The sequence below is a fragment of the Hemicordylus capensis genome, chromosome 1, assembly GCF_027244095.1.
Source record: "Hemicordylus capensis ecotype Gifberg chromosome 1, rHemCap1.1.pri, whole genome shotgun sequence".
Taxonomy (NCBI): domain Eukaryota; kingdom Metazoa; phylum Chordata; class Lepidosauria; order Squamata; family Cordylidae; genus Hemicordylus; species Hemicordylus capensis.
The window spans coordinates 191,979,053-192,005,716 of record NC_069657.1 but is presented as its reverse complement, the minus strand read 5'-3'; the positions used below and the strand labels follow the sequence as shown (position 1 = coordinate 192,005,716).

At 42.7% G+C, this 26,664-nt stretch overlaps 1 protein-coding gene across 2 annotated transcripts in view; it reads right to left on the bottom strand.

Moving 5' to 3' along the window:
* Nucleotides 1–26,664, bottom strand: part of LOC128330810 (sodium channel protein type 2 subunit alpha) — a 161,478-nt gene that overhangs the window by 43,371 nt on the left and 91,443 nt on the right. For both annotated transcript variants that reach the window (XM_053264186.1, XM_053264180.1), the window contains exons 12-17: nt 16,723–17,070; nt 14,312–14,444; nt 11,804–12,042; nt 10,737–10,910; nt 9,733–10,089; nt 6,589–7,068 (exon numbers count right to left, since the gene is read on the bottom strand). In XM_053264186.1, the coding sequence (XP_053120161.1) occupies nt 6,589–7,068; nt 9,733–10,089; nt 10,737–10,910; nt 11,804–12,042; nt 14,312–14,444; nt 16,723–17,070 (1,731 nt within the window). The remainder of the gene's footprint in view (nt 1–6,588; nt 7,069–9,732; nt 10,090–10,736; nt 10,911–11,803; nt 12,043–14,311; nt 14,445–16,722; nt 17,071–26,664) is intronic.

The following is a 26,664-nucleotide window of genomic DNA, read 5'->3' as shown; positions in this document are numbered from 1 at the left end:
GAGGAATTTTTCTCCCTCTCTCACAACACTAGAACCAGGAGTCATCTCATGAAACTGATGGCCAGAAAATTTAGGACCAACAAAATGAAATAGTTTTTTCACACAGTGCATAATTAATCTAAGGAAGAGCAAACATGTGAAGAGTGCCTCAGTATTGTGCCTATCAACCATGTCCCCACTGTACCAGCTGGCCATGCCCCTGAATATCCTTGTATCTAGTATTTGCAGATGAGAAACTCTGCCCATGTTCTGTGCTTGCTTCTGCAGGCAAATGGTGGATGCAGAAACACCCAGGGCATAGCCAGTTGGTGTGTCATTGCCTGAAGGGGTGTGGCTAGTGAGCATGATCCCAGTCCTGTCCCTCAAGGGTTTGCTCTCCCCAGAAAGCATAATGCCTGAACAGGGCTTGAGAGAGTATCTGTTCTTTATTCTACATGTTTAGATCCTGTTGTAATTGTACATTTTCTATTATGTGTGACAGCCCAATCCTATCCATGGTACTTACTCCCAAACAAATGGTGTGCATAGGATTGAAGTCTTAGAAAGTGGTTTTCTGTGGTTCTTTGGTGCTCCAGAATCTGTCTGTGTGCTTGGTATATTTAAGGCACTGGTATAGAACATTCCCCCAAATCAATCTTTAACGCAGTGGGGCTCCTTCTTCCCACTATTGTTCCAGGGAGGTTAATGAAATAGATTATTGTTTATATATCTACAAATGTTTTTTTCAATAACATGGAATTAAAATCTTCAAGGCCCAGTGCTCCGGTAAGTGAAGGACTGACTTAGTAATGATACTTTATGCAATGGCAAATTAGGCTCCTACTGTGTAAAATGCATATGTCTGTACATTCCAATTGTTTAAAAGTCCACTCTGATCAGACACCATTGGGGCTGTTTCCTCAAGGTCTTTTAAGCTACCTGTGTTCCTAACGTGGTCATGGAAATCAGTCACAGGTATATTTCTTTGTAAAGTGAGAATGGTCATGTGAGAGTCTGAGATAAAATACTTGTTAATTTCAAACCTTGCATGGCATCAAAAAAATTTTCAAATACAAGTTGACATGTACTAAGAGAAGCACTGGTGTGTCACTAGTGCTTCTGATGAGTTCCAGACGAATGCTGCACTGGTGTTACTGTGTGTGTGTGTGTGTGTGTGTGTGTGTGTGTGATTTCAATTACCTCCTCTTCTCCCCAAAGCCCTCTGTGTCACCTGAAAATACGTACCCGAGAGCTACGTGACCCTCAGGGACATATTTTCAGGTGCCACAGAGCACATCCTGGGGAAGAGGTAATCAACATTTGCCCCCACTGTTGCACCAGCAATGTAAGTGAGTTGAACGTCTCAGAAATTGAAACCGTAGTTTCAACTGTAGTTGAACTTTTCAGAAGAAGCTATACTTCTTCCCTTGCACCAGAGCTTCATTAGTCAAGATGTCAGCCACTGTTTTCTTTGGGCAAGTTAAGCCAGTTCTTAGAAGTGCAATCCTGTTCTCTGTCTCTGGAAAGAACTGTCTGGAGGCACCTTACTTGCCAGGGCATAGCAAAGTACTATGTCTTGTCACAGCACAGTAAATCAAGACCCTCCTTTCCTCCCATGGGGCATGTAGCAATCTCAGGATTTGTGCGTAGATAAGACCCATGGCAGGAGATGAAGTAAGGACAGGGCATGGTGGAACATCTGCTCCTCACTGCATCAAGAGGAGAAGGAGGAGGAGCAGCAGCAGCGGCGGCAGCAGCTGTGAAGCTGGGGTTTTTAGGAGTTGGACAGGGATGGGGAGAAGAAAAAATATTGAGCTGGCCTTCTTCCTTGTACCCAAGGTGTGGCCTGAGGTCACACAGGCCTCATGGACATATTTCTGGAAGGCACAGAGCCATTATGGAGGCAGGGGAAGATCAGCAAAAATCATTCCCCCACTCCTCATGTGCTCTATTAGTCTAGTCCTCAACTCTATTGCTGGGGAAGTCTCTGTCCATTGCTCTGGATATCAACTAGTGAATGGTAAATAAGAGAGGAACAGAGATGAGAGAGCCAGTCCAGCACACTCTCACTTTCCCATCCCCTTCCACACCCTTGTACAAAGCCTCCAAACTCTGCCCTCTGCAAAGAGAGAGCAAGATTGTGCCATACAGATTGTCTGTTCAATGGGCCTCAAATTTTTTTAACTTTGGCTGGATTGTGCTCTGGTGATTGCCAAAAACACATTCTGGTTTGCAAAATAAACCAGATAACACAAATGTACTTTGAGAACTGCATAATGAACAGAATGTGCATAATGAACAGAATTTGAAAGCTGTACTTTCACATATAAAAATAGGTCTGGAGACTGAAGCGGTGGGCATACCCCTGCTAACTGGGCAAAGAGGCACCTTTTACCGTGGTGATTCTCTTTATTTAGCAGGGGGAGAGTAACTGGCCCTATCCACCCCCAGCACAGTACCTCCAGTGACTGTTGCTGGTGTCTGTCTTATGTTTCTTTTTAGAATGTGAGCCCTTTGGGGACAGGGAGCCATCTTATTTGTTATTTCTCTTTGTAAACCGCCCTGAGCCATTTTTGGAAGGGTGGTATAGAAATTGAATTATTATTATTATTATTATTATTATTATTATTATTATTATTGACTTTCTTGGAAACCACCTCCTGAGCTGCATGTTATATATGGAAAACCAACACAAAATCTGTATATCACCCCATGGAAAAGGCTTAAATATCTTCCTAACAAAAATACTATCTACCAGATCTGCTAAGAATTATGTAAAAATATGATTATGATTAAAAAACAGATTTCTAAAATGGCATTTTACCCAGCTGCCAGAACATGTAGTTGCTGAACAATTTTAAGAAAAGCAGTGCTCAAGATTCAGACAGATTCCTTAGAGGAGAGCTAATATGAAACAACATTTGTGGAGAGCTGGAGTATTTGTTTCAAAACCAACTTAAAACATTGAAATGAGGGAAATTATCCTCATTAAATAATACACAGTTCATCAACATCAATGGTACATGACTGATGAGAGGAAACTATTGAAGAACACTTGTAAAGCTGAGGTCTGTGGAGAGGAGACCATACTAGAAATAAAGAGATTAAAGAGTCCTCTAGAGGGTTTTCCAGATACAACATAAATATGCACCTATTTGAAGGTTGAAACTGTGCCTTTAATGATAGGTTAAGAAAGCCATGGGCAGAATCCAGCCAAAGTTAAGCACTGTTCAGTCCTGTTGATTTCAATGGGTAAGGCTTCTGCATATGCTTAGCAGAGGTGTGCACATAATGGATTTTGAACTCGAAACACCCCATTGTTCTCCCTGGGTAGCTCCTGGGGAAATCAAAGTGGGTTGGGTGGTAGGGCATTATGGGTGCTACCTACTACCCAACTCACAAAATAAATGGGCAAGCGGGCGATATTTAATTTAAAAAAAAACTTTCCCTCAAACCCCCATAGGATCCAATGGGGAATGGTTAAATTTTTGTTTGAAATCAGTCGTTTGCCCATCTCTTTTGTGGGTTGGGTAGTAGATAGCACCCATCATGCCCTTTGACACCCACTTTGGTGTCTTTAGGAGCTACCCATGGAGGACAATGGGATGTTTCAAGTTCCCTGTTGTTCCCTATGGCTGAAACAAGCAGAGTACACAATTCTGCAACCCTGCCTTGAAAAACACTGCAGAAGCACACAGTAAAGGGGAATAATCTGTCTCTCCCAACACAGAACAGACATTTCAAACACAGTCCAAAAATGGCCAAAAAGAATCACTGACCCAGAATCCACTGCCAGCCACAATGGCTGCGCTCTAATGCCATATGGCATTGCGGGGGGTGGGTTGCACTGCCAGTGGGGTTTGGGAAGGATGGAGAGAGTGATCTGGCTGGGATAGAAGCCAACGACACCTCCTCCTCTGCTGCCACAGGAAAAGCATCTTCTGTGAAAAGGGGAGGTCCTCTCTCCTAATTTGACCTCATCCACCATAGGCAGCTGCGCTGTGGGACCAAGCACCTCCAACCCCCCCCCCCACTGTCCAATCTAGGTATGCAGCAGCAGCAAAGTGGTACAGCTTGGGGCTGCAAAAACAAACAAACAAACAAACAGTCAGAACAGCACCCAGTCATTAAAGCCACTGGAAGCTGGCTGGCTGACTGTAAGCAAGAAGAAGAAATCTGCAGAAGAAAAAATAAAATAAAAACACGACCAAATTAAAGCCACTGGGGCTGCTGGTACAATTAAAAAGAAAATTTGGGAGTGTGGGAGAAAAGCAGTTGTTGGCGTTGCAAAGGAGGGGAGAAGAGAGAGACAGATAAGTCACAGGCACTCTGTCTGTCTCTCCACTGGGCCAGGCAGGACCACACCACCACTCTGCTCTCCTCTGCTTTTGCGCTGCAGTCTCTGTCCTTCCTCTCCTTATGTATTCACTGGCACACTGTAAGGGCTCTCTGCCTTCCAGGCCCTTAAATACATTTTAAATTCCCTCCTTTGGCTTCCCCCTTCTTCCTGCCTCCCCACCAGCCAATGGGGGCACAGTTTCCCATGACAACACAATGACAAGCCAATCAAGAAACAAGGAAATCTCAAGCCAATCAGAAGCCAGTGCCAGAAAAACCAATCAGCAAGGGAAAAACAGCCCTCCAAAATGGTGCTCAAAAATGAAAATTATTCAAGCTTGAAATTGGGTCATTTAGTTTTGAGCTTGTAACAGGCTTTTTATTTTAAGGGCATTTTGTTTTGAGCTCAAAACAAAAAACGAAATGGCCTGCTCAAAGCTCAAATTGTTTTGAACTTGAATTATTTCACACATGACTAATGCTTAGCTCTTCTATTGAAATCAACCGAACTTGAAAGTGCTTAACTTTGGCTGGATTGTGAACCATGGGTGGCTGAAGCTTTTGAAAAACTATTACAAATGTGGCCTGATAGGAGAGTTACCTTCATAGTTGCAAATTAAGGTTTTGATGCTATGTGAATTTGACATCTTGGAATATGCTCTATTGGATGGATGATGTTGCCACCTTTAAATTGTTGTAGGGACAGATACAGGATGAATGTGCCCTAATGTTTGCTCTTTTAAACATACATTTTTATTTTTATTTTTTGCATTTTAAAGCACTGCATCATATGATTTTAAAAGCTGGGTATGCAAAGAACCACACCTTGCAGAAATTAATTGCTACATTCTAACTGGCTTCTGTGGTTACAGAATTATATTCCTTGGTGCTAGTCCCAGAGGGCACACAGACCAACATTCTTGACCTATTTTATGGTATATCTGTCCTTCACTGCCCTGGAATAGATCTTTGTGTGCTACCCATGCATAAACAATTTTTCCTCTCTTAAGAAAAAAAAGCAGAGTAAATGCTAAATATGTGCTATTGTATCTAGATACTGTTCCTCAACAAATTTTATTAAGTTTGCAAGAAAGAAAGAAAAAGAGGAGGGGATTAATCTTTGCTAGTAACCAGATTCTATGATCCTTAACCAGCCAGATCTAGCTTTTTCCAAAATAAATTAGTAGGTCAAATTAAAAACACGTTTAGGTGAATGGGTGCAATGGCACAAATGTACCATAAGAAAACTAATAAAGAAACACAGATAAGGCCCTGGTAAAGAGAAGAAGAGTCAGCAAGATGGACAGGAAACAGGAGAGCACAAAACACTTCTCTCCAAACTTATCATGGGTAAACGTGTGCTCCTAATGGGTTACAAAGATGTGCATGAGAAACAAACGAGCACAATGGCAGATTTTGAGATGCACTGTGGGCTACACCCACCCTTCATGTGAATTGTACAAAACACGGCTGTTCTGGGCGAATCCTAAGTCAACCTCCAGGTCAGGGTCCATTAATGTCTGAAAAATGACTTTGTGTAAATATAATGCTCTAAATTCACATTATACTGGAAAAAACTGGGGAGCATCCAGAGTACTACTTCTATAAGCAGAAGGTGTTTTGTTTGTGTGTGTGTTGGGAGCCATTTTCTCCAATCCCTCCTTCTTTCTGCTGCCCCCTGCCACCGGGGTATGTTTTTGTGGGGCACAGGGAGCTGCAGAGGGGAGGGGGGAGTAAGTAAAAATCACTTCATTCCCTGCTTTTACAAGTGGAACAACACCTGTTCACAGAAAAACTTGTCTGGATGCTGCTCACTGTTGACAGTCTCTTAACAGTTAAGAACAGAATTTTCTAGTTCTACATAAATAAATTAGCTCATTAGTTATGGAGAATCTTGCACTACTGTCCTCTAAAACTCTGCTGTGAATCAAAGATGTTGGATTGTATGACTACAAAACTATCATTGTTTCTCTCCCCACCCCTATAGATTTGACAAAATAAAATACATGAAGAGAAAAATACATGAAGTTAATTTTAATCTTCACAAAAGGCCCCAAATATCTGGATTATTTTAATGAATCACTATCTTAATAATATTGTCTTCTAGTTTGGGCTTGAAATATGCATTTTCAATGTGCCACATATTTACAAAAGACATAAAACAGTTAAATGCCAGATAAACATTTAAGTTTTGAATGAGTCTTAGAATTGTTCATGTTCTTAAAAGGACAACGTCTTAAACAACAGTATTCTATATTAAAATGAACCTACCTCTTTGCTTTCTTCCAGATCCGATTCACTGCTAAACTCCTCGGTATTTAAATTTTCAAAATCTGATTCTCCTACTGCAATGGGCACGGTCACAGTTACACTTGGGTTGTTTATGAATGACATGTAATCGCTTTCATCAATGATGTATTTTTCCACACTGCTGCCTATACCACTGGTAGTCCCATTGCCATCTTTAAGGTAGTTAAGGTCTTTACCAATATCTACTATGGTATGATTGGATAGACAGCTATCTTTCTTGTTGTTTAGATCTTCGAGTGGTTTGATTTCATCTAAAGCTTTTTGTTTTCTCACAAAGGCCTTCTGGACAAATTCACAAGCTTTTCTTTTCACATAATCAATTCCCCTCTGAATCCGTGCCACAGCAATCTGGAGATTATTCATTTCATTGTCATCATCTGTAGCAGCAAGATTGTCTGAACTGAAAGAGCTTAGCAGCAAAGCTAGGAACAGGTTCAAAACCTATTAAAACAAAAAGAGGATATGTGTTTCTTATATGCGGCACAGAGACAATATTTCCTTTGTGGAGGTTTCAGCATAATAATTTTGTCTCCTAATTACTATTTTTGCCAGGCTACCTTTATGCCACGTTTCCTAGTCTATAATCTGTTTTGGACATAAAGTATCAACAATGAGTCAAGTCAGTGTTCTCAGCTACTATGTCACAACTGGTAGAGTCCCCACTGGAAGAGACGTTTCCTACTTTTGCCACCAGTCCTCCCTTGAACTGGGCATCTCAGATTTGCAAAGTAAAATCTATCACTGTCCTAAGATCTATCAAAATTCAGTCAATGACTTAAGAACTCTATCCTAACACTAAAAGTAGTTTGAATTAGGGGATGTGTTGAACTTCTCTTGGTTTCTGCAAGTTTTCCATTGTCCCACACCACGACATGCAGTCAAATATCCACAGACACCTGTGGAGGTTCCAAACTTCTGTCTGTGTGTGGGGGAGTTTTTTCCTCCAGAAAAGCAAGGCTCATTTGTGGGCACAACTGTTTGTGCATTCAGCTGCCAGGCCTGGTAAGTTCAGGAAGACCCTCTATACCCAGGGCTTGAGACCGCAGCCTATACATGCTCTTTCATGGAGGGATATATGGCAGAGAGGTGAGAGAGGTGGAACTGTTCTTTGGTGAGATTCTCTGCTGATCACCACAGTGAACAGCCCCTCCTCCCCTAAATAGTGAACCAGAAGTGAACCCTGTCCTGACTGACAGGCAGTGACCTCCAGGGCTCAGCCAATCAGCACATCAGGTGGGTGGGACCAAAGGGACCATGAGGAGGAAGAGAAGGGCTACTTTGTGAGAAGCAGCTAGGCTGGAGGTGAGAGAGGGACAGGAGGAAGGCTTAGTGAGGAGCAATGGAGTTTTGCTGCTCATGGTCAAATGCTAGTCTGGAGAATTCTCTCAGGGAAGGACCTCTGCAGATCCTTGAGAGACAGGATTGCAGGAAGCTTGACTCTCATAAGGTGTTGGGTGAGTTTGCAAGGAAAAGGGGATTCAGCCTAGGGAACAGTTTGTTAGTCAGATTTTATGTTAGAAACTTTCGAGCGCTCTGTATATCCCTGAACCTCTTCTACAGTTTACCTGTTACGCAACTAAGCTAAGAAGAGCTGAGCCTGCACCCATCCAACAGGGCATTGTAAAAGACTCTGTAAACTTTTAAAGATACTTTTGTGATTTCTTACATCCATGTTCTTTGCAGCTGGGGAACCATGATTTTTAAAATGTGCCGCCTCGATATCATCTGGGGTGCTTTTTGAAGTATTCTTGTAACCTACTGAGTTTTTTTTTTCCTTTTCATGAACTAAAAGATGAGAGAGCCTCAGACGGAAGCTGTCTGTAGTATTTTGAATTTTTCTTTTTTTCTTTTTGTTCTTTACATTTTACAAGCTTCTCTGAGTGGATTTTTAACTCAGGGAAAGGGGGCTTTTTCTCTGGTGCAGCATGCCTCATTACAACCAGCAATTCTATCAGTTTTCTCACCACGTGTAAGCCTGCACTTGGAAGGCTTTTGTACATTTCCAATAGTAAGAGAAAGAGAGTTTCCCTGGTATTTCACCCAAGACCAGGGGGAGGTTAAACTCTGTTAATAATTGGGTGTGGTGGCAGAATACAAACTACTATGAAGATAAAGGAAAGTTTTGGGAGAAGCCTTTGTTATGAAAGCATGGAGGGAATGATTCAAAATTTTTCTTCCCCTCACATGGGCTTGCTGTAAGACAAAGGCTAGTAATCCACTACAATCACGTTAACAACAAAAAATGCAGTTTCAATCCCCATTCGACCATGAAACTCACAGAGGCGGGTCTCACAATCAGTGAGACCCGCTTTTGCCAATACTGCAGGGAGAGCGGGCTAAGCCTGCTCTCCCCGCAGACGATCGCTGCAGGAGCCCTGGGCGGCCATATTGGCTGCCCACACAATTGCTGGCTCCGTTGCGGAGCCGGTGGAGGGGAGGGGGCCAATTGGCCCCCGCAAGCTCCAGCATGCCCTGCGCGAGCACGCAAGGCATGCTAGTGAGACCCCCGGAGCTGGGAGGCGGCTTTTCGCCTCCCCTCCGGGGGTCTCGTGAGCAGCCGCAGCACGGAGCCGCGACGTAGCTACTCACGACCAGAAAGCCCAGGTTTGCGCTCGCTCTGCAAACCCGGGCTTTAGGGAGGGCTACTTGAGCGGGTTACCCGCTCGTAAACCACCGGGCTCACCTGCGAGCCCAGTGGTTTACACGATCAACAAAAATCGGGCTAGGCTCTCCTAGTCCGATTTTTGTTGATCGTGAGAATAGCCCCACTGGTTGACTCTGGGCCAGTCATGTCTTTCTCAGCCTAATCTACCTCACAGGGTTGTTGTGAGGATAAAAATAACCCTGAGCTCCTCAGTGGAAGAGCGGGATATAAATGTAAAAAATAAAAAGATAATGAATAATAAATAATATCGAGCAGTATAGGTACAAAAGAGAAGGGACACTAACTAATACTGTAATTTAAATTTGCTGGTGGTCAGTCTTTGCTTTTCTTTTTAAAACTTATGTCTAACTTTTTCTTATATGTAAAATATTGGGAGGAAGTCCAAAATCAAACTACAATGCATGACTTGACTAAAAACACTGTGTTTGCTGGATACATACCACGAGATTTCCAATCACCATAACCATCATGAAGACAGTAAGGCACATTGTTTGTCCAGCAACTTCCATACAATCCCACATAGTCTCTATCCATTCCCCACAAAGGACTCGAAAGACAATCAAGAAGGAATGGAAAAAGTCATTCATGTGCCACCGTGGAAGTTCACAGTCATTCGAGATCTTGCAAACACATTCCTTGTAGCTTTTGCCAAATAGCTGCATTCCAACCACGGCAAAAATGAAAACTATGATAGCCAACACCAAAGTCAAATTTCCCAAAGCCCCTACTGAATTGCCAATAATCTTTATCAACATGTTTAACGTTGGCCAAGATTTTGCCAATTTGAAAACTCGTAGCTGAAAAGAAAAGAAAACACATGTTATCAGTGGTCATTATTTCTGTATTTTAATCAAGAAAACATCTATTTCCTGCATAATGTCTGAATGTTCAGGTCATTGTATTTTATTTCTTCCTAAAACATTTGATATGACATGCTACAAAAACTTGCTTTCCAGATTCTGAAACCCCAGTTGAGGTTTATACAACATTCCTCCTAGAGAGCAAATCTGGCTAACAGAACACATTTTCTTAGCCATAGTATCTGGTTATAATTGTGGTTTTTTCATTACTTTAAAAACAGTTTCTAGTACAATTAAGAGCTAATTCACACAACCATTTTGGAGCTTACCCCATGATAAAGCAGACATATATTTGGGGGCTTGAATGCTTAACAGCTATAGGCTGCAATCTCATGAACACTTTCTTGGGTGTAAGTCCCACTGAACTTGAGACTTCATTCTGAATAAACATGCATTAGATTAAAATAGCACACTACCATCTACTGATTTATTTATGAGCACCAGTCATAAAACATTTAACTTTAGTTAAAAGTCAAGACATGAATAATAGAATATACAGTATGTACATTCATAATCTGGTGTGTTTATATACAGTATGATAAAAAATGTACATTGACACCATTGTTATTTATTTAGATATTTACCAATCTGAAGGACCTCAGGACTGACAATCCCTCCACATTTGCAAGTCCCAGCTCCATTAAACTCAGGCTGACAATGATGCCATCAAAAATATTCCAGCCTTCTTGGAAATAATAATAAGGATCCATGGCTATTATTTTAAGAAACATTTCGGCAGTGAAGATCCCAGTAAACACCTACATGTAAAAATCCCAAAGTAAGAATGACTATGCCCGTCAAATATATGTACAGTAATAAAAATGAAGGGTAGCACCAAAAGGACAAAAAAAGAGAAAGAGAAAGAGGAGAAAACAAAAAGCAGAGACAACCACTTGATTCTGACGCTAAGAATGTTTATTGCAGTATTTGTATGCCCAACATGTTTTGATTTATAAAGAGCAAGAGGATCCTTCTACTACTTTCTTCCCCTGTCTTATTGCAGCAGTTTACTTAGTTCAGGGGTTCTTCTCAACCTTGGGTTCCCAGATATTGTTGGATTACAACTTCCATCATCCCCAGCCACAAGCCCCCAATTCCAGGGCCCTCAGGGACATATATTCAGGAGGTACAGAAGGGCTGCAGAAGGAAGTGAGAAATGGGGGGAATCGCCCCTCCTCCATTGTGCATGCAAAATGTTATTTGATGCCTGCAATTCTAATCCAGAGGTTGGCTCTTGTTCTTTCCTCAGCACTGCAACAGTTGTTCCAGTTCAGCAGGACCCTTCAAAACTGACCATACTAAATTAAATTCCAATTGAGATGCATACAAAATATATGGTAGTGACCTTAGTGCTAACAGCAGCAGGGGTGGAGTAGGTTGGCACTACATCTCCTGACCCAAACACATCACAAAAACTAGGCTGGAGAGAGATGGGGCAGGAGGAGGTGCACTTCTCGTAGCAACTTTTTGTGGCTCCTTATGGAAGCACACCTCACACAGAGAGAGGCCAAGCAGTTCAGTAATTATTTCCGTGAATGTAGCTATTTGCTTTCCGTTATTTATTTATTAGATACCTATGCATACATACACATATAATCACCCACATCTTTCCTTTAAAAATAATAATCCAAGGTTCCAATTTTGGACTTACCAAATTCCCAACGGATAGCACATGATTAAATTGAGGTGTCATTGGATAATGCTCCATGGCCATAAACAACGTGTTTAACACAATGCAAATGGTAATCGCCAGGTCAACAAATGGGTCCATCACAATCAAATTAACAACATGCTTTATTTTCAACCATGGAGGGTAGCAATCCCAGATTAAGCACATATTAGCAAATTTATACCAGCACGGAGGACATTTCTGTCTGGATTCTTCAAGTTCTGGATGAGAAAGAATATATACAAAAATATGCATAAGCATTAAATAAATATTTATTTATTTAATGTATAGAAAATATTTCTATCCTGCCTCTCCTGCGCACTGCTTCTTTGGGCAGTTTACAACAACACACACACACTTATTTATTTATTTAACATATTTTTATACCGCCCAAAATGCAAGTTCTCTGAGTGGTTTACAAGAGAATAAAAACAATCAATAAAAAGATTAACACATTCCAGCAATTAAAATTTTAAAGTTAAAACTATTAAAACACAATTAAAATGGTATCTAATTAAAAGCCTGGGTGAATAAATGCGTCTTGACTGCCCTTTTAAAAGTTGTAAGACATGGGGAGGCTCTTATTTCATCAGGAAGTGTGTTCCAAAGCCTTGGGGCAGCAATGGAGAAGGCCTGTCCCTGAGTAGCCACCGGACAAGCTAGTGGCAACTGCAGACGAACCTCTCCAGATGATCTCAATGGGTGGTGTGGTTCATAGCAAAGAAGACGTTCTCTTAAATACCCAGGGCCCAAGCTGTTTAGAACAAAACTTTATTTAAAACAATAAAATAATTATGTCCTTTAGTATACTTTCCCACACAGTATGTGTTATGTGATTCAGCAATGTGCTGCATATCCTGTGAACCCAACCTAAGCAACTTAGGTGAATAAATATGAAAATAATACAACTACAACAAATATGTATACATGGCTTTTCAACAAAAGTTTCCAAAGTGGTTTACATAGAGAATGAATGAATGAATGAATGAATGAATGAATGAATAAGATGAATGAATAAATAAATATGAATGAATGAATAAATAATAAATAAGATGAATAAATAAATACGAATAAATAAAAATGTATTTCATATTCAAATTCAGTAAACATAGCTACATTTTAAAAGAAAACCAATCTAGAACTTTGACTAGAAAGCACTGGAATATGATGTATGCTCATACTGCAAAGTGAACCAATACGTGACTGTTTAAGAGATCTGGACATTCATAAACTGAATTGTGATCACTGACTGACATCCAGATTAACACTGAATGACTCAAACACTATTTTGCATCAGCAATGGGGCACAGATGATTTTTGACAATCTCCCCTTCCCTCTGCAGGCTTCCGTACCTCTTGGAAATACTTCTCTGAGGGTGGGTAATATTTTCAGGAGACACAGAGGGCTGCAGAAGAAACACTGCACAGGTGAAACATTATTTTGTGCACAACATTAGTCTAAATGATACCACAACATTAGTCTAAATGATACCACTGTGTCCTCAGCCATTGCTACATGGACCAAGTCATCAAAATGCAACATTTTCTTGCCAAACCAGAGGCCACACCAGAGAATCCTGCTTTGATGGTATGGATTTGTCAGGCACCCACAAAAGATGTGTATGTTTAGCCACTGGTATTTCCTTGGTCAAAATATAGTAATGTGCCAGCTGAATAAAAAAGTGTGATATGAACACTCATGTTTCAGAACCTGAGAGGCTCAGGATTCATGCATGCCTGTGGAGCTTTTGGGTTCTGAGTCAGTAGTTCCCTCAAACCATAAGCTCGTCCAAGCTTAAAAAGCAGACTCCTCTGTGGTTCTGCAGGGACAGAGGAGGAGGGACTGTTGAATTAGAAAAAATACACATCCTACCAGTGCACACACATACTATGGTATCTATGGCCACGTAAGGAGAGAGAGAGAGAGAACACACAAGAGAGCGAGAGAGAGCAAGAGAGACTACTGAAATGTTCAGGATTTCCTTCAGAGTGCGACAAAACCTACTTCTGTACTTCCTTAGTAACAGTTCTAGCTGTTCAAATAATTGACAAGGCACAAGCGACAGGAAGGACTTGAAAAGCACTTTGAATTCATAGATGCCAGTTTCAAATTTCAAAGTGCCAATGTGAAATTTCTAGAGACCAGGCACTCAGGGTTCTGCCACCTACCTGGAGAAATTTAATCTAGACCAAGTAGAAAGAACACACACAGACTGCTCAGTAGGAATGAGGGAATGGAGCTGCACTGAGCGATGTGTTTATCATCTGCCCAGGCTTTAATCTCCCACTGGAATCAACAAGACTCAACAGAGCTCAACTCTGGCCAGATTTCACCAAAATTTTGCTCAGCGGCCCAACAATTCTGTGGCTAGGATAGTTACAGGGATCATCCTTTGCACCACTTTTGCCAGTGATAATTTCTATATTTCTACTCTTCAGCTACATGTATAGCAGTAACACAATAGAGGGATGGTCATTATGTAACCTTACCTTCCATTGTGTTGGTAAGTATGCTGGCTATACTCATTGCTCGTTGCCTTGCAGCATGATCAGACAGAAAATCCATAGACATATGGTAAGAACTGGAACGCCTTTTTCTTAATTCTGTTTCTGTAGTGGTGCCCTGCAAATAAATCACATATGAAATCAGTCATCAATCATCTGGCTTGATAACAATAATCAAGAAACATCACAAACTGTGAAAAGCATTGAAGGAGAAAAACTGCTCCTTCAAATATCCTTCAGGCTGCAACCTTAAGTAAACTTGAAGCTCAGTTAAAATTATGGGAAGTTGATTTGACATTCTAGTCCAGAGCAAATAATCTGTTGCAATTATAATTTCTTTATTGCTGAAACCATAAGCCATAATAGTAATCTGTTGACCTTGGGTTGTGAAGATCTGTAGATTCAAATCCCTACTTGCTTGAGCATTTAGGGCAGGGATTCTCAATGTGTGGGTCCCCAGATGTAATTGGACTTCAACTCCCATAATTCCCAACCAAAGGCCACTGGGGTTGGCGATTATGGGAGTTGAAGTCCAGTAACATCTGGGGACCCACACGTTGAGAATCCCTGATTTAGGGGATGGACTGAAGCCTATGATTTGGCTCCCTCTGTAAAAGTGGAATAAAAGTGTCTTTCTGTTAACAATACTTGATGATTTTTTAGTTTGCTGGCCTGCCCATAGGATGATGCTGTAATATTGTTAAACTAGCTGGGCCAGGCGCAGAGCATCTACGCCTCTAATTCTCCCCACCCGGCTGCCAGCCCCCTCCGCTGTTTCCTTCCTCCGGCCACCACCGCTAAGCGTGCCCGCCCCCACCTTCTCCCCACTCCAGTCCTGCCCACCCCTGCCTTCTCCCCCCTCCTGCCTGCCAGCACTCGCTAGCACCATCATTTTCCCACCCGGTAGCTCGCCTCCGCCGCCATTTCCTTCCTACCTTCCTCCTCGCTTGCCCGCCTCTGCTGCTGTTTCTTTCCTCCCCCCAACATCCACCACTGTTTCCTTCCTTCCTTCCTCTGCCCGCTGCCGTTTCCTCCCTGCCTGCCCACCACCCCTGCCTTCTCCGCCTGGCCATGGCACCATCATTTTCCCGGCTGTCTGCCCATCTTCCGGCTGCCGCCGTTAACTCCTCCGTCCACTGGCCAGCTGGCTGCCACCAGCATTTTCTCCCCCATGCCTGTCCTCATTGCTATCCTATCTGGCAGCTCTCCGAACTCTCGCGAGATCTGCCACGCATGGGATTAACCACGGTTATGCCTTAGCAAATTACATATAAAGATGGGAAGGAAAGTGATGGGGTATGGAAAGTTTCTCAGCAAGGTGTGTCAAAGGCTCTCCTAGGCCTTGTTGTCCTAGAGCCAGTTCAGACATAATGCAGAGCAAGAATTAAATCCCAGCTTTGAACTATGACCTGAAATTTTTGGAGCATGTGCTCCCCTCTTACCTTTGCGTGTGTGAGTCAGAAGAATTCTGCTTTCAATTCTGTTAAGAACTAGCTGGAATTGCTCCTTACATCTGAATGAAGCAATACTGGCTTATTTTATTCAGAGTTCCACAATAAACCAGGATCTGAACTAAAGCTTCAATCTTGACTTGACTGAAGCAGATTCTGGAACCAGAACTGGAAGTAGACTTCTTCCAACTCTTATGCACCAAGAAGAGTAGGGAGCATGTGCTCTTGAAGTTTGGAAATGGTGTATGAGACTAGTAATCCTGCTCTAAGTTACATCTGAACTGGTCCCTAGTGTGCCTTATTATTACAACTGCCATCCTTTTAAAGAAAACTTATTCAATTAAGTCTATCAGTTTCAGTTGATTCATCAATCAATTGGCATTATTTTGCAAGTCAACAAACAATAATTCTGAATAAAATAAAGCATACATTATTTGTTATAATATAATGTTGTTGACACTTTAGCAGGCAGCATCTTGGAAGAAACATAACCTTCCATGTGCCAGAGAAATAGGAATCAATCTTCTCAGAGGACACTTGCCATACCAAGCTCTTTTACTATTAAAAATTATTTATCTTTTAAAGAATCTGCTCAATGATTAATCAGTGACATATTTTAAAGCAATAAATGTAACTGATTATTTGACTAAAGGTTGCAGCCCTACTTATGAAACATGCCAGCACTGAAGCATTAATGAGCCCTCAGGGGTGGGCCCTGCAGCTTTTCTACTATATTTTAACATGGCTAGATCTGTGTTCACAGATACTTCCATGTCTTCAGTCCACGCAGCTTCAGCCTGCTTTGATTACACAGGTTAGTCAGGCACATGGTGTGCATTTGTAGCTTGACTTGCTGGGTATTCAGAAGGAACTTCATCCCCCCACATAGAATATGGCTGGAGTACTGCACACTTTCAACATTCCTACTGCTTTATCTCATATTACCTCAGGCAGAAGCTGCCCAGTGGGAGACATGAGTGCTGGAGGCCCACCAACTAAGGAAACCACCCCATTGCAGTCAACAGTGCTGTGCATCTTTCCGTTGGCTGGAAGTACAGGTATCATCCTGGATGATCGACTGGCCTGACTGATGTTACTGTTGCGCCGCTCACTGTGCCTGTGAGGGACAAAGAGAGAGTCTCTCCTGCTCTCATTGTCTTCAAATGTGCTGTGCTCGTCATCAGCAAAGTCATTTTCTGATCCTATATCCTTTGCTCGGCCTCGGAAGCTGAAAATACTGGCTTTGCTGCTGCGCCTTGGGGAAAAGAGGGATCCACGAATGCTCAGCAAAGACTGCAAGAGAACAGAAGGCAATTATCAAGACTGGGAACATCTATAAACCACATATAAGACATAGCCCCCCCTCCCTAAGAAACAAAAAACAAAACAAAAACCCTAAGTAATGAAATGCTGACATTGTAAGGTATGTTTTTCCTTGCTTACAAAAACAGAAATTATTGAACACAGATGAGTTTGGGTACTCTTCCAAGACCACATGAATGATCTGCATTAATATTCATGGAAGAAAATATTGAATACATATTTATTTAATAATTCTGTTTAATTGCGGTAAAAGACTCTAATGGAACTGATTCTCATACTTTTGTATACTTTATAGGATATGATAAATTAATAAAACCACAGCTACCTAACTTGATGGATGACCTTTCCTAGGGTATCGACAGAGGGGGTGTGACCCTGTTAGTTCTCTTGGATCTCTCGGCGGCGTTCGATAACATTGACCATGGTATACTTCTGGGTCGCCTGAGTGATTTGGGAATAGGGGGCACTGCTCTGCAGTGGTTCCATTCCTATCTCTTGGGTAGATCCCAGATGGTGGAGCTTGGTGACAGTCGCTCCTCAAAGCAGGAGCTGTTATATGGAGTCCCTCAGGGTTCCATTCTGTCACCAATGCTTTTCAATATCTACATGAAACCACTGGGTGAGGTCATCAGGAGATTTGGTGCTGGGTGTTATCAGTATGCTGATGACACCCAAATCTACTTCTCCCTTTCATCTTCAGGAAATGGCACTCATTCTCTAAATGCCTGCCTACAGGCAGTAATGGGCTGGATGAGGGATAACAAATTGAAGCTGAATCCAAGCAAGACGGAGGTGCTCATTGTGGGGGCTCAGAATCTGAGAAGCGAGTTAGTCTTTACTCCTCCAGAAGGAGCAGATGCGCAGCTTGGGAGCACTCCTGGACCCAGGCCTCACCCTGGTTTCTCAGGTGGAGGCCATGGCCAGGAGTGCTTTCTATCAGCTTAGACTGATTTGACAGCTGCACCCATTCCTTGAGGAGGATGACCTCAAAACAGTGGTGCACCAGCTGGTAACCTCCAGGCTTGACTACTGCAATGCACTCTATGTGGGGCTGCCTTTGTACGTAGTTCGGAAACTTCAATTAGTTCAGAATGTGGCAGCCAGATTGGTCTCTGGGGTAAACTGGAGAGACCATATTACACCTATTTTGAAACAGCTGCACTGGCTACCGACATGTTTCCAGGCAAAATACAAAGTGCTGGTTATTACCCTTAAAGCCCTGAACAGCTTAGGCCCAAGTTACCTTAGAGAGCACCTTCTTCTGCGTGATCCCCACCGCACATTAAGGTCATCTGAGGAGGTCCGTCTCCAGTTACCACCAGCTTGTCTGGTGGCGACTCGGAGGCGGGCCTTCTCTATAGCTGCTCCAGGGCTGTGGAATGCGCTCTCTGCGGAAATCCGCAATTTGAATTCTCTATTAGCCTTCAGGAGAGTCCTTAAAACGTATTTGTTTGGCCTGGCTTTCCAGGGTTTTTAAATCTGTTTTAATATTTTAACCCAATTTTGGGGCTTTTAATCACTGTAATTGTTTAATTGTTGTTTTAAAACGTTTTTAAATTGTTAATTGTTATATTGTTTTTAATTTGTTTTAGCTTTTTATTGTTTTAGTGGTTTGTTTTAATTTGTAAACCGCCCTGAGCCATTCTGGAAGGGCGGTATATAAATCCAATAAATAAATAAAAATAATAAATAAAATAAATAAATAATAATCATTCTGCCTTTCCATTGGCTTGAATGTTTAGGTTTTTATTCATTTGTATTTTACTTTAGTTTTTCTGCTAGACATCTGACAAATGTGACTTACTGAGCAATATTTTCCCTTTACTGAATATCTTTTTTTCCATAGATATGGAAATGCTCCCAACCTGTTCTTCCAGCCCCACTTAATTTGGCTCTTTACCTCAGTTGAAAAGAAGAGTCATTGGAGTGAATCCAGTGATGAAGCTGGTTGTTAGAACATAGTGTGGTGGGAATTTAATCTCATTATAGGTCTCAAAGCATAATAGATTTTCCTAGACTTTAATTCTGATCTAGCAAGAGTGACATGCATATTTCCCTGTGGGATCAAGGATCATATATTGCCATTATCCCAGCTTCCCAGGTAGGGGGCAAGGTAGAAAGCAAGGTAAGAGACAGAGTGGGAAGCATCAACAACTCAGGCATAGGGTGATCCTGTGCCACACCAGGTGAACCAGTACCTCCCCCAAGACCCAAAGACACAGCCTGGCTGTCATCCTCCAATTCAGAAAAGTCCTCTGAGGATCTACCAGTCACAGTGGAGTACCCCCCACACACCCCCAGCATGGCCAGAGCAAATGCTTAGGAACCCAGTTCCTTTAAAAACCAACACATCCCTTATGGAAGGGGCGGGGCGGAGTCACTCTACCTAAGTAGTGGATGATAAAACCCAGCAGTTTATTGAGATAAACCAATGGAATAATTTTCCCTCTGTTGTAGCTTCCAGCTCCTGCATTCCCTGATTGGCTCTGGTCAAGAGCCTAAACTGTCACTCTTCAGGCTATCCAAGGTCTGGTGCATTCCTGATCTCTGCCTTGGAGAATACTGTGGCTCAGGCTGGAGCAGCGTACATATGCACAAGTGTGTTGTGCTCATGGTACTTGGGCCTGGTGTGCATGCTAAGCCTGTGGTTCCTAATACAAGATAAGCAATTATGTACAAAGTGCCAAACGGATGGTCAGCACTATCTGTTGGGCAGGTAGGCATGCACTGAGCCACATGGATAGCCCACCACTATGCACATGGGTCTCTTGGTTAGGACCTTCATTCCAACTAATTTTCTTGATACTTTTTAGCATTTAGATGTTTGTGAAATAAAATATTACCAAATAAACACAAGTCATCATTAATTCTTGGCAATTTCTCTAAGACTTTTATCTGACCTTTCATGATCTAAAACAAAATTAGATGTCACCACTGATCAAACAGTAATTCTCCAGAGTGAAGTATTCAGTCATGATATTTTTCAGTCATTACTCAATAATTTCAGCCATCTGCTTTCACAGGCCGGTTATCATGGCTCATTCTTTCCTATCACATATCTGAAAACAATTCTGCAACTCCAAGAGGGTGTCCTCTTGGTTTCCACTATTACAGATACAGTCAATGAAATGATTTAATCATAGTAATGGCTCCATGTGATCTTTAAAATAATCAAATCATCTATGAAGTCAAAGCTGGTGCTGGGGTGGGAGGGGAAGAATTAAGATGGTGAGAGGGTAGCAGATTTTGATGCTGGCTCAGAAAGATTTTTTGGTTTTTGACGACTCCTGTTTTCTTTGCCCCATGGATTGCAAATTTGGCAATGAGTTCATTTACTTGTTACTTCCCTTCCCACCCACTTGGAACATTATTGTTTTTGGGAACTGTTCTTACTGTTCTAGAAGATACAATGTAGTGTTGCGGACTTTTTCCCTGCAAGATGGCGAATAAAAAGAAGAAAAATAGTAAAAGTTGGCGAAACAGCCTTGATGATATGAGAACAAAACTCCTCAAACAAGCAAAGATGGGAAATTATTCTAATTCTCAGGAGATAGTGGGTATTGTGGATACATTTGAAAAATCAAATGGCTTTGCTGTTTTAGAGAACAAATTGTTGGGAAATACTGTCTCTGCTCATGACTGTTGTGGTTGAAAAAGTTGATAAAGTTGGGGGAAGTGCTCTTTCCCCATTTGTATTAAAAAACTCTGTTGGATTTGACCCAGTTGTTCAGCTAAAAGGCTGAAAATGGCTGGAAAGCACAGATGAACACAGAGTTTGTTGGCATCTAATGAATATAAGAAAAATGCAGGTGAGGGATCTGGAATACCGTTGCTCCCAGATGCTGAGACAGCAGTTTCATGCTGCCTATTAACAGCACAAACTGTGAAAATTATATATGTCAGAGGCTAACAGAAGTTTCAGAAAAGCTGGACATAATTAAAAGCAAGTTAGAGGAGCAAAAAAAGATCATTTGGAAAAGGCATGTTGTGCCGGGTCAAACACAGGTGCAGTCTGAATAGAGGGATGAAAATCAGGTTACTCCTCAAATTCTAATTCCATCTGTGGATATAAAACAAGGATGAACTCTAAATAAGCAAAAAACAACTTATGGCTCTAGTACAGTATTTGCAACCTAAACAAGTTGCACTCATAATAGTGAATAATACCTTAAATGTCGGGAGATGGCGTAACAGATGGAACATTGTGTGATCTTTATTGAAAGTAACTGAAAGTGAACATGAAGTAATTGAAAGTGAACATGAAAATGGAATTAAAAATAAAAATAAAAGTAGAACTACTTGAAATTTGTTAAAAGATTCCATCAACAAATGCTGCAATTTGGAGTCAGGTGCTTTCGATGGCTGCCCGAAACAATCTGTGCCCAGTTGCCTTGATAAAGTGTCTTCAAAGGAAGGCAATTCTGGGCAGGCAGCCAACCGGGCAGATAAGGATGTACTTTCCGTCCATACCTAAGGCTGTCTGATTAAGAACTTACTGGCCAGAGTTGAAGATACGGAGCGTATCTCCAAACAGTCCAAGACGTGGTGAGACATGGTGAATATACCATCTGAGCGCCAAAGTGAAAACATGGAAGAATGGGAGAAAGACTTTCTGTTTCTCAATGATGTAAGAAATGAGACTAAAACTGGGAAGACAGTTGTGTCCTCGTCATCTATACTATCTTTAAATTTGGAGACTAATGCTTCCATGGTTGTAGATAGTCAGAGATGTCATAACTTTGGACAAACCAGACTCTATGCAAGTCCAATATTTGGTTAGTGTTGATTCTGAATTTCTGAAGCAGGTTAAGTTGTTGTTATGGGGAAATGATCGGGACCCTCCTGATTTTAGGATGTTGAATATGGACTTAGGTGATGCCCATAATGAAGATGGTCCTCTAGTCCTCCAATTCCAGTTACTCCCACAATTCAAATCTCTTGAAAGTCAACCTCTGCTGGTGACACAATCACAGCTTAGAGAAGAGGATAGTCTACTGAAGAGTTGCTTCAATCAAAATGGTTTAGACCCTCTAGATATAAACAAGGAAAAGCAAGAGACTCTGATTTCAGTGTTGATATTTGTACAGGAAACTTGGCTTGATGAAGATCCATATTGAGGTGGTTTTTCTTCCCTTTTTCTGTGGGCTGTGGTGGGGAAGGGGAGTGGTAGACTATGTGGAGGCTTGGGGCTGTTTGTTTCTTCTGCAATACAGGCACCAGTGCTATGCAATAGTGATTATCATTAAATTTGATAGTGCTAGTTTGCTTCTGATAAATGTATATATACAACCAATAAGGTTGAGTACACAAATTAAAGATGTCTGGGGTAAATTTAAGGGATATGTAAACAGGTTGCAGTGTACTTTCCCCCAAGCCTTTACTATAATTGCAGACTTCAATGCAAGAATGGGTAGGAATGATCTATCATTATATCAGAAGTTTAGAAGCTGCCTGCCCAAAACAGAAGATGTTCCCCCCACCTCTCGCTATTCGGCAGTTTAAGGATGAGGTTGCAAACTTTGCAGGTTTCTGTCTAGCACAAGCCATGGCCAAACTGGAGTTGCATTTGCTCAATGGTCCAGCATCTGATGATTTTCCTGGAGAATTCACCTATTGGGTTGGGTCTAAAATGTCCACGATTGATTATATAATGGTCTTGTGAAATTTTCTAGCTTGTTTGGACCATTTAAAAATTGCTAATTGCCTTTATAGTGATCACTTTCCTGGGCTATTACAGCTTAGTCCATTTGAAAGGCAGTCATTTTTGGAGTTAACCGAAAATTTAAATGTTGTGGCTGAAATTCAACCCACTCAAACATGGTGGTCTGAGAGGGCAAGGGGTCAGGTTACCTCAGCCCTCAAGTCAGATTTGTTGCAAAATGCACATATTGCAGTATTGGCAGATAATACAAGAAACTGTACTTTATTATTTATTTATTTATTTATTGTTAAAACTTTTATACCGCCCTTCCAAAAGGCTCAGGGCGGTTTACATTAAAACACCTTAAAATTAGTTAATAATTAAAATAAAAATTATAAAACATAACAATGATTAACAATTAAAAACATCATAAAACTACAATTAAACAATCAAAACAATTTAAAAACAAAATTTTAAAAAGCTGAGAAAGCCTGGCTGAAGAGATGTGTTTTCAGGTGTTTTCTGAAAATTGCCAGAGATGGGGAGGATCGTATCTCAGCAGGGAGCGCATTCCACAATCTCGGGGCAGAAGCCGAAAAGGCCCGTCTCTGTGTAGCCACCAAACGAGTTGGTGGCAACTGGAGACGGACCTCCTCAAGTGACCTCAGCGGCCGGTGGGGCTCATAGCGAAGAAGACGCTCTCTTAGATACCCAGGGCCTAAGCCGTTTAGGGCTTTATAAGTAATAACTAGCACTTTGTATTTTGCCCGGAAACCTACTGGCAGCCAGTGTAACTCCATCAACAAAGGAGTAATGTGGTCTCTCCGAGATGACCCAGAGACCAACCTGGCTGCCGCATTCTGGACCAACTGAAGTTTCCGGACTACGTACAAAGGAAGCTCCACGTAGAGCGCATTACAGAAGTCCAGTCTGGAGGTTACCAACAAATGTACCACTGTTTTGAGGTCACTGATCTCGAGAAATGGGCGCAGCTGGCGTATCAGCCGAAGCTGATAGAAGGCACTCCTGGCCACCGCCTCAGCCTGAGAAACCAAGGAGAGACGTTGATCCAGAAGTACTCCCAGACTGCGAACCTGTTCCTTTTGGGGAAGTGTGACCCCGTCTAGAACAGGCAGATCAAAATCGTCTCTAGAGTTCTGACCCCGCACAATAAGTACCTCCGTCTTATCTGGATTCAGCTTCAGTTTATTCTCCCTCATCCTGCCCATTACTGCTTCCAGGCAGGCATTTAGGGAGGATATGCCAACTCCTGAAGAAGTTGACATGGAGAAGTAGATCTGGGTGTCATCAGCATACTGGTAACACCCAGCTCCAAATCCCATGATGATCTCTCCCAGCGGTTTCATGTAGATGTTAAAAAGCACTGGAGAGAGTATGGAGCCTTGAGGAACACCATACCTAAGCTCAGATTTTTAAGAGCAACAATCTCCAATCGACACCATCTGGAATCTGTCCGAGAGGTAGGAGCGGAACCACTGAAAAACAGTGCCTCCCACCCCCAACCCCCTCAGACGTTCCAGAAGGATACTATGGTCGATAGTATCGAAAGCCGCCGAGAGATCCAAGAGGACCAACAGAGTCACACTTCCTCTGTCCATTGCCAATTTGAGATCATCCATCAGGCCGACCAAGGCAGTCTCCACCCCATAGCCCGCCTGAAAACCAGTTTGAAATGGGTCTAGATAATCAGTTTCCTCCAAGACCGCCTGGAGCTGAGAGGCCACCACCCTCTCAATTACCTTGCCCAGCCATGGGAGATTGGAAACTGGCCTATAATTGCTCAACTCTGAGGGATCTAACGCAGGCTTCTTTAGAAGAGGTCTAATAATTGCCTCCTTAAGACAAGGAGGCATCCTGCCCTCCCTCAGAGAAGCATTTATGATTTCTACCAGGCCACCTACAACAGCCTCCCTGCTAGATAGAACAAGCCATGTTGGACAAGGGTCAAGAGGACAAGTGGTAGGCCTCACCGCTCCAAGCAGCTTGTCCACATCCTCAGGAGTCACAAACTGAAATTGATCCAGCCGAATCGTATAAGAGGAGTTGTCGGACACCTCCAGTTCAGACATCAGATTAATTGCGGAGTCTCCATCTAGGTCGGCCCGAATCCGAGAGATTTTGTCTGCGAAAAATTCATTAAACACACCACAGCGGGTAACTGATGCCTCCAAATTCTGGTTCAAGGGAGAGGGAGCAGATACTAGTCCCCTGACAACCCTGAACAACTCCGCTGGACGTGAACTCGCAGAGGCAATACGGGCAGAAAAGAACCGCTTCTTTGCCGCACGTATCGCCTGAGCATAGATCTTTAAATGTGCTCCATGTCGTAATCTGTCGGATTCGAGTCGAGTTTTTCTCCACTTGCGCTCCAGTCACCTACCTTGCTGCTTCAGCCCCCGTAGATCTTCCGTATACCAAGGGGCCAATTTTGAAGCAGGTCGGAGGGGACGCTTAGGAGCAATCGTGTCTACTGCCCTGGTGAGCAAGTTGTTCCAGTTTTCAACCAGGGCATCAACAGGATCACCTGCAGAGCCAACATTAAATCCCTCCAAGGCTTCTTGGAATCCTACCGGATCCAGTAACCTCTTCGGGCGGACCATTCTAATAGGCCCCTCGCCCCTGTGGAGGTGGGAAGTGGTTGTAAGTCCAACCTTAACCAGATGGTGGTCTGTCCATGACAACGGGGAGATCGAAGGAGTCCCCACCCATGGAGCACCACCCTGATCAGAATAAAAGACCAAATCAAGCGTGTGACCTGCAATATGCGTCGATCCAGAGACCGCTTGGGATAGGCCCATAGTCGTCATGGCCGCTATGAACTCCTGAGCTGCCCTGGACAAATTGGTCCCAAAATGAACATTGAAGTCCCCCAGCACTAAAAGTCTGGGAGACTCCAACGCAAGTTCCGCGACCAAGTCCGTGAGCTCAGTAAGGGATTCCGTTGGGCAGCGGGGCGATCGGTACACCAACAGAAGTCCCAATCTATCCCTGGTCCCCAAACTCAAGTACACACATTCGATATGGTCCGATACCCTAACAGGGACCCTGGTAAGGGAGATGTTATCCTTATAGACCACAGCCACTCCTCCTCCCCGCCCACGTCCCCTCACCTGCTCCTCTACAGAATATCCTGGCGGGAGAAGCTGGGACCAAACTGGACCACTAGCCTCCCCCAACCAAGTCTCAGTAATACACATCAGGTCGGCCCCTTCATCCATGATCAAATCATGGATGAGTTCTGATTTATTTTGGACCGACCTGGCATTGCAGAGAAGCAAGGTAAGGTTATGTGGAATGTTGGCAGTGCTCCCCGAGATCAAAGAGCTGGCAGGAGAGCCGGAAAGGGGGACAGCTATTAAATTTCTGACCACCCTTCCCCCGGAACAGCCTGCTGACCTGCCAGCGTTTCTTCTTCTATTCCCCACCACCACAGGAATAGCTGCCCCACCTTCAACGAAGGCACTCCCTGGCTCCCCATCTCTAGACAAACCCACACACATTACAACTTCAACCCAACCTCAGCACAACCTAAAACTGATTAAACAGAAGCCTACCTCTATACAAATGGTTGGACAAAGTGTCCAGCCCTCGCCTTCGTTTCTCCCCCAAAGGGGCAACCCCCTTTGGTGTTGCCCCTTCGGTGTCGACCCCGCCGGTGGCGGGCCCGCCGCCACTGGCAGTCTTCCTATATAGGCTGAGCAGTAAGCTCAGCAGGTGGAACCAGGAAAAAACCTGCCCACTCACCCTTACAACTACTATGAGCATTTAATTCAGGACTTAAGCTGGTTTCGACATCACTTAGTACAAAGAAAGTTATAAATGTAACCCATTTGTTAATGGTTTGATCAGGAATTTATAATGCAAAAGAGGAACTTCTTAGGCTTTATCAAACTTACAGAGAA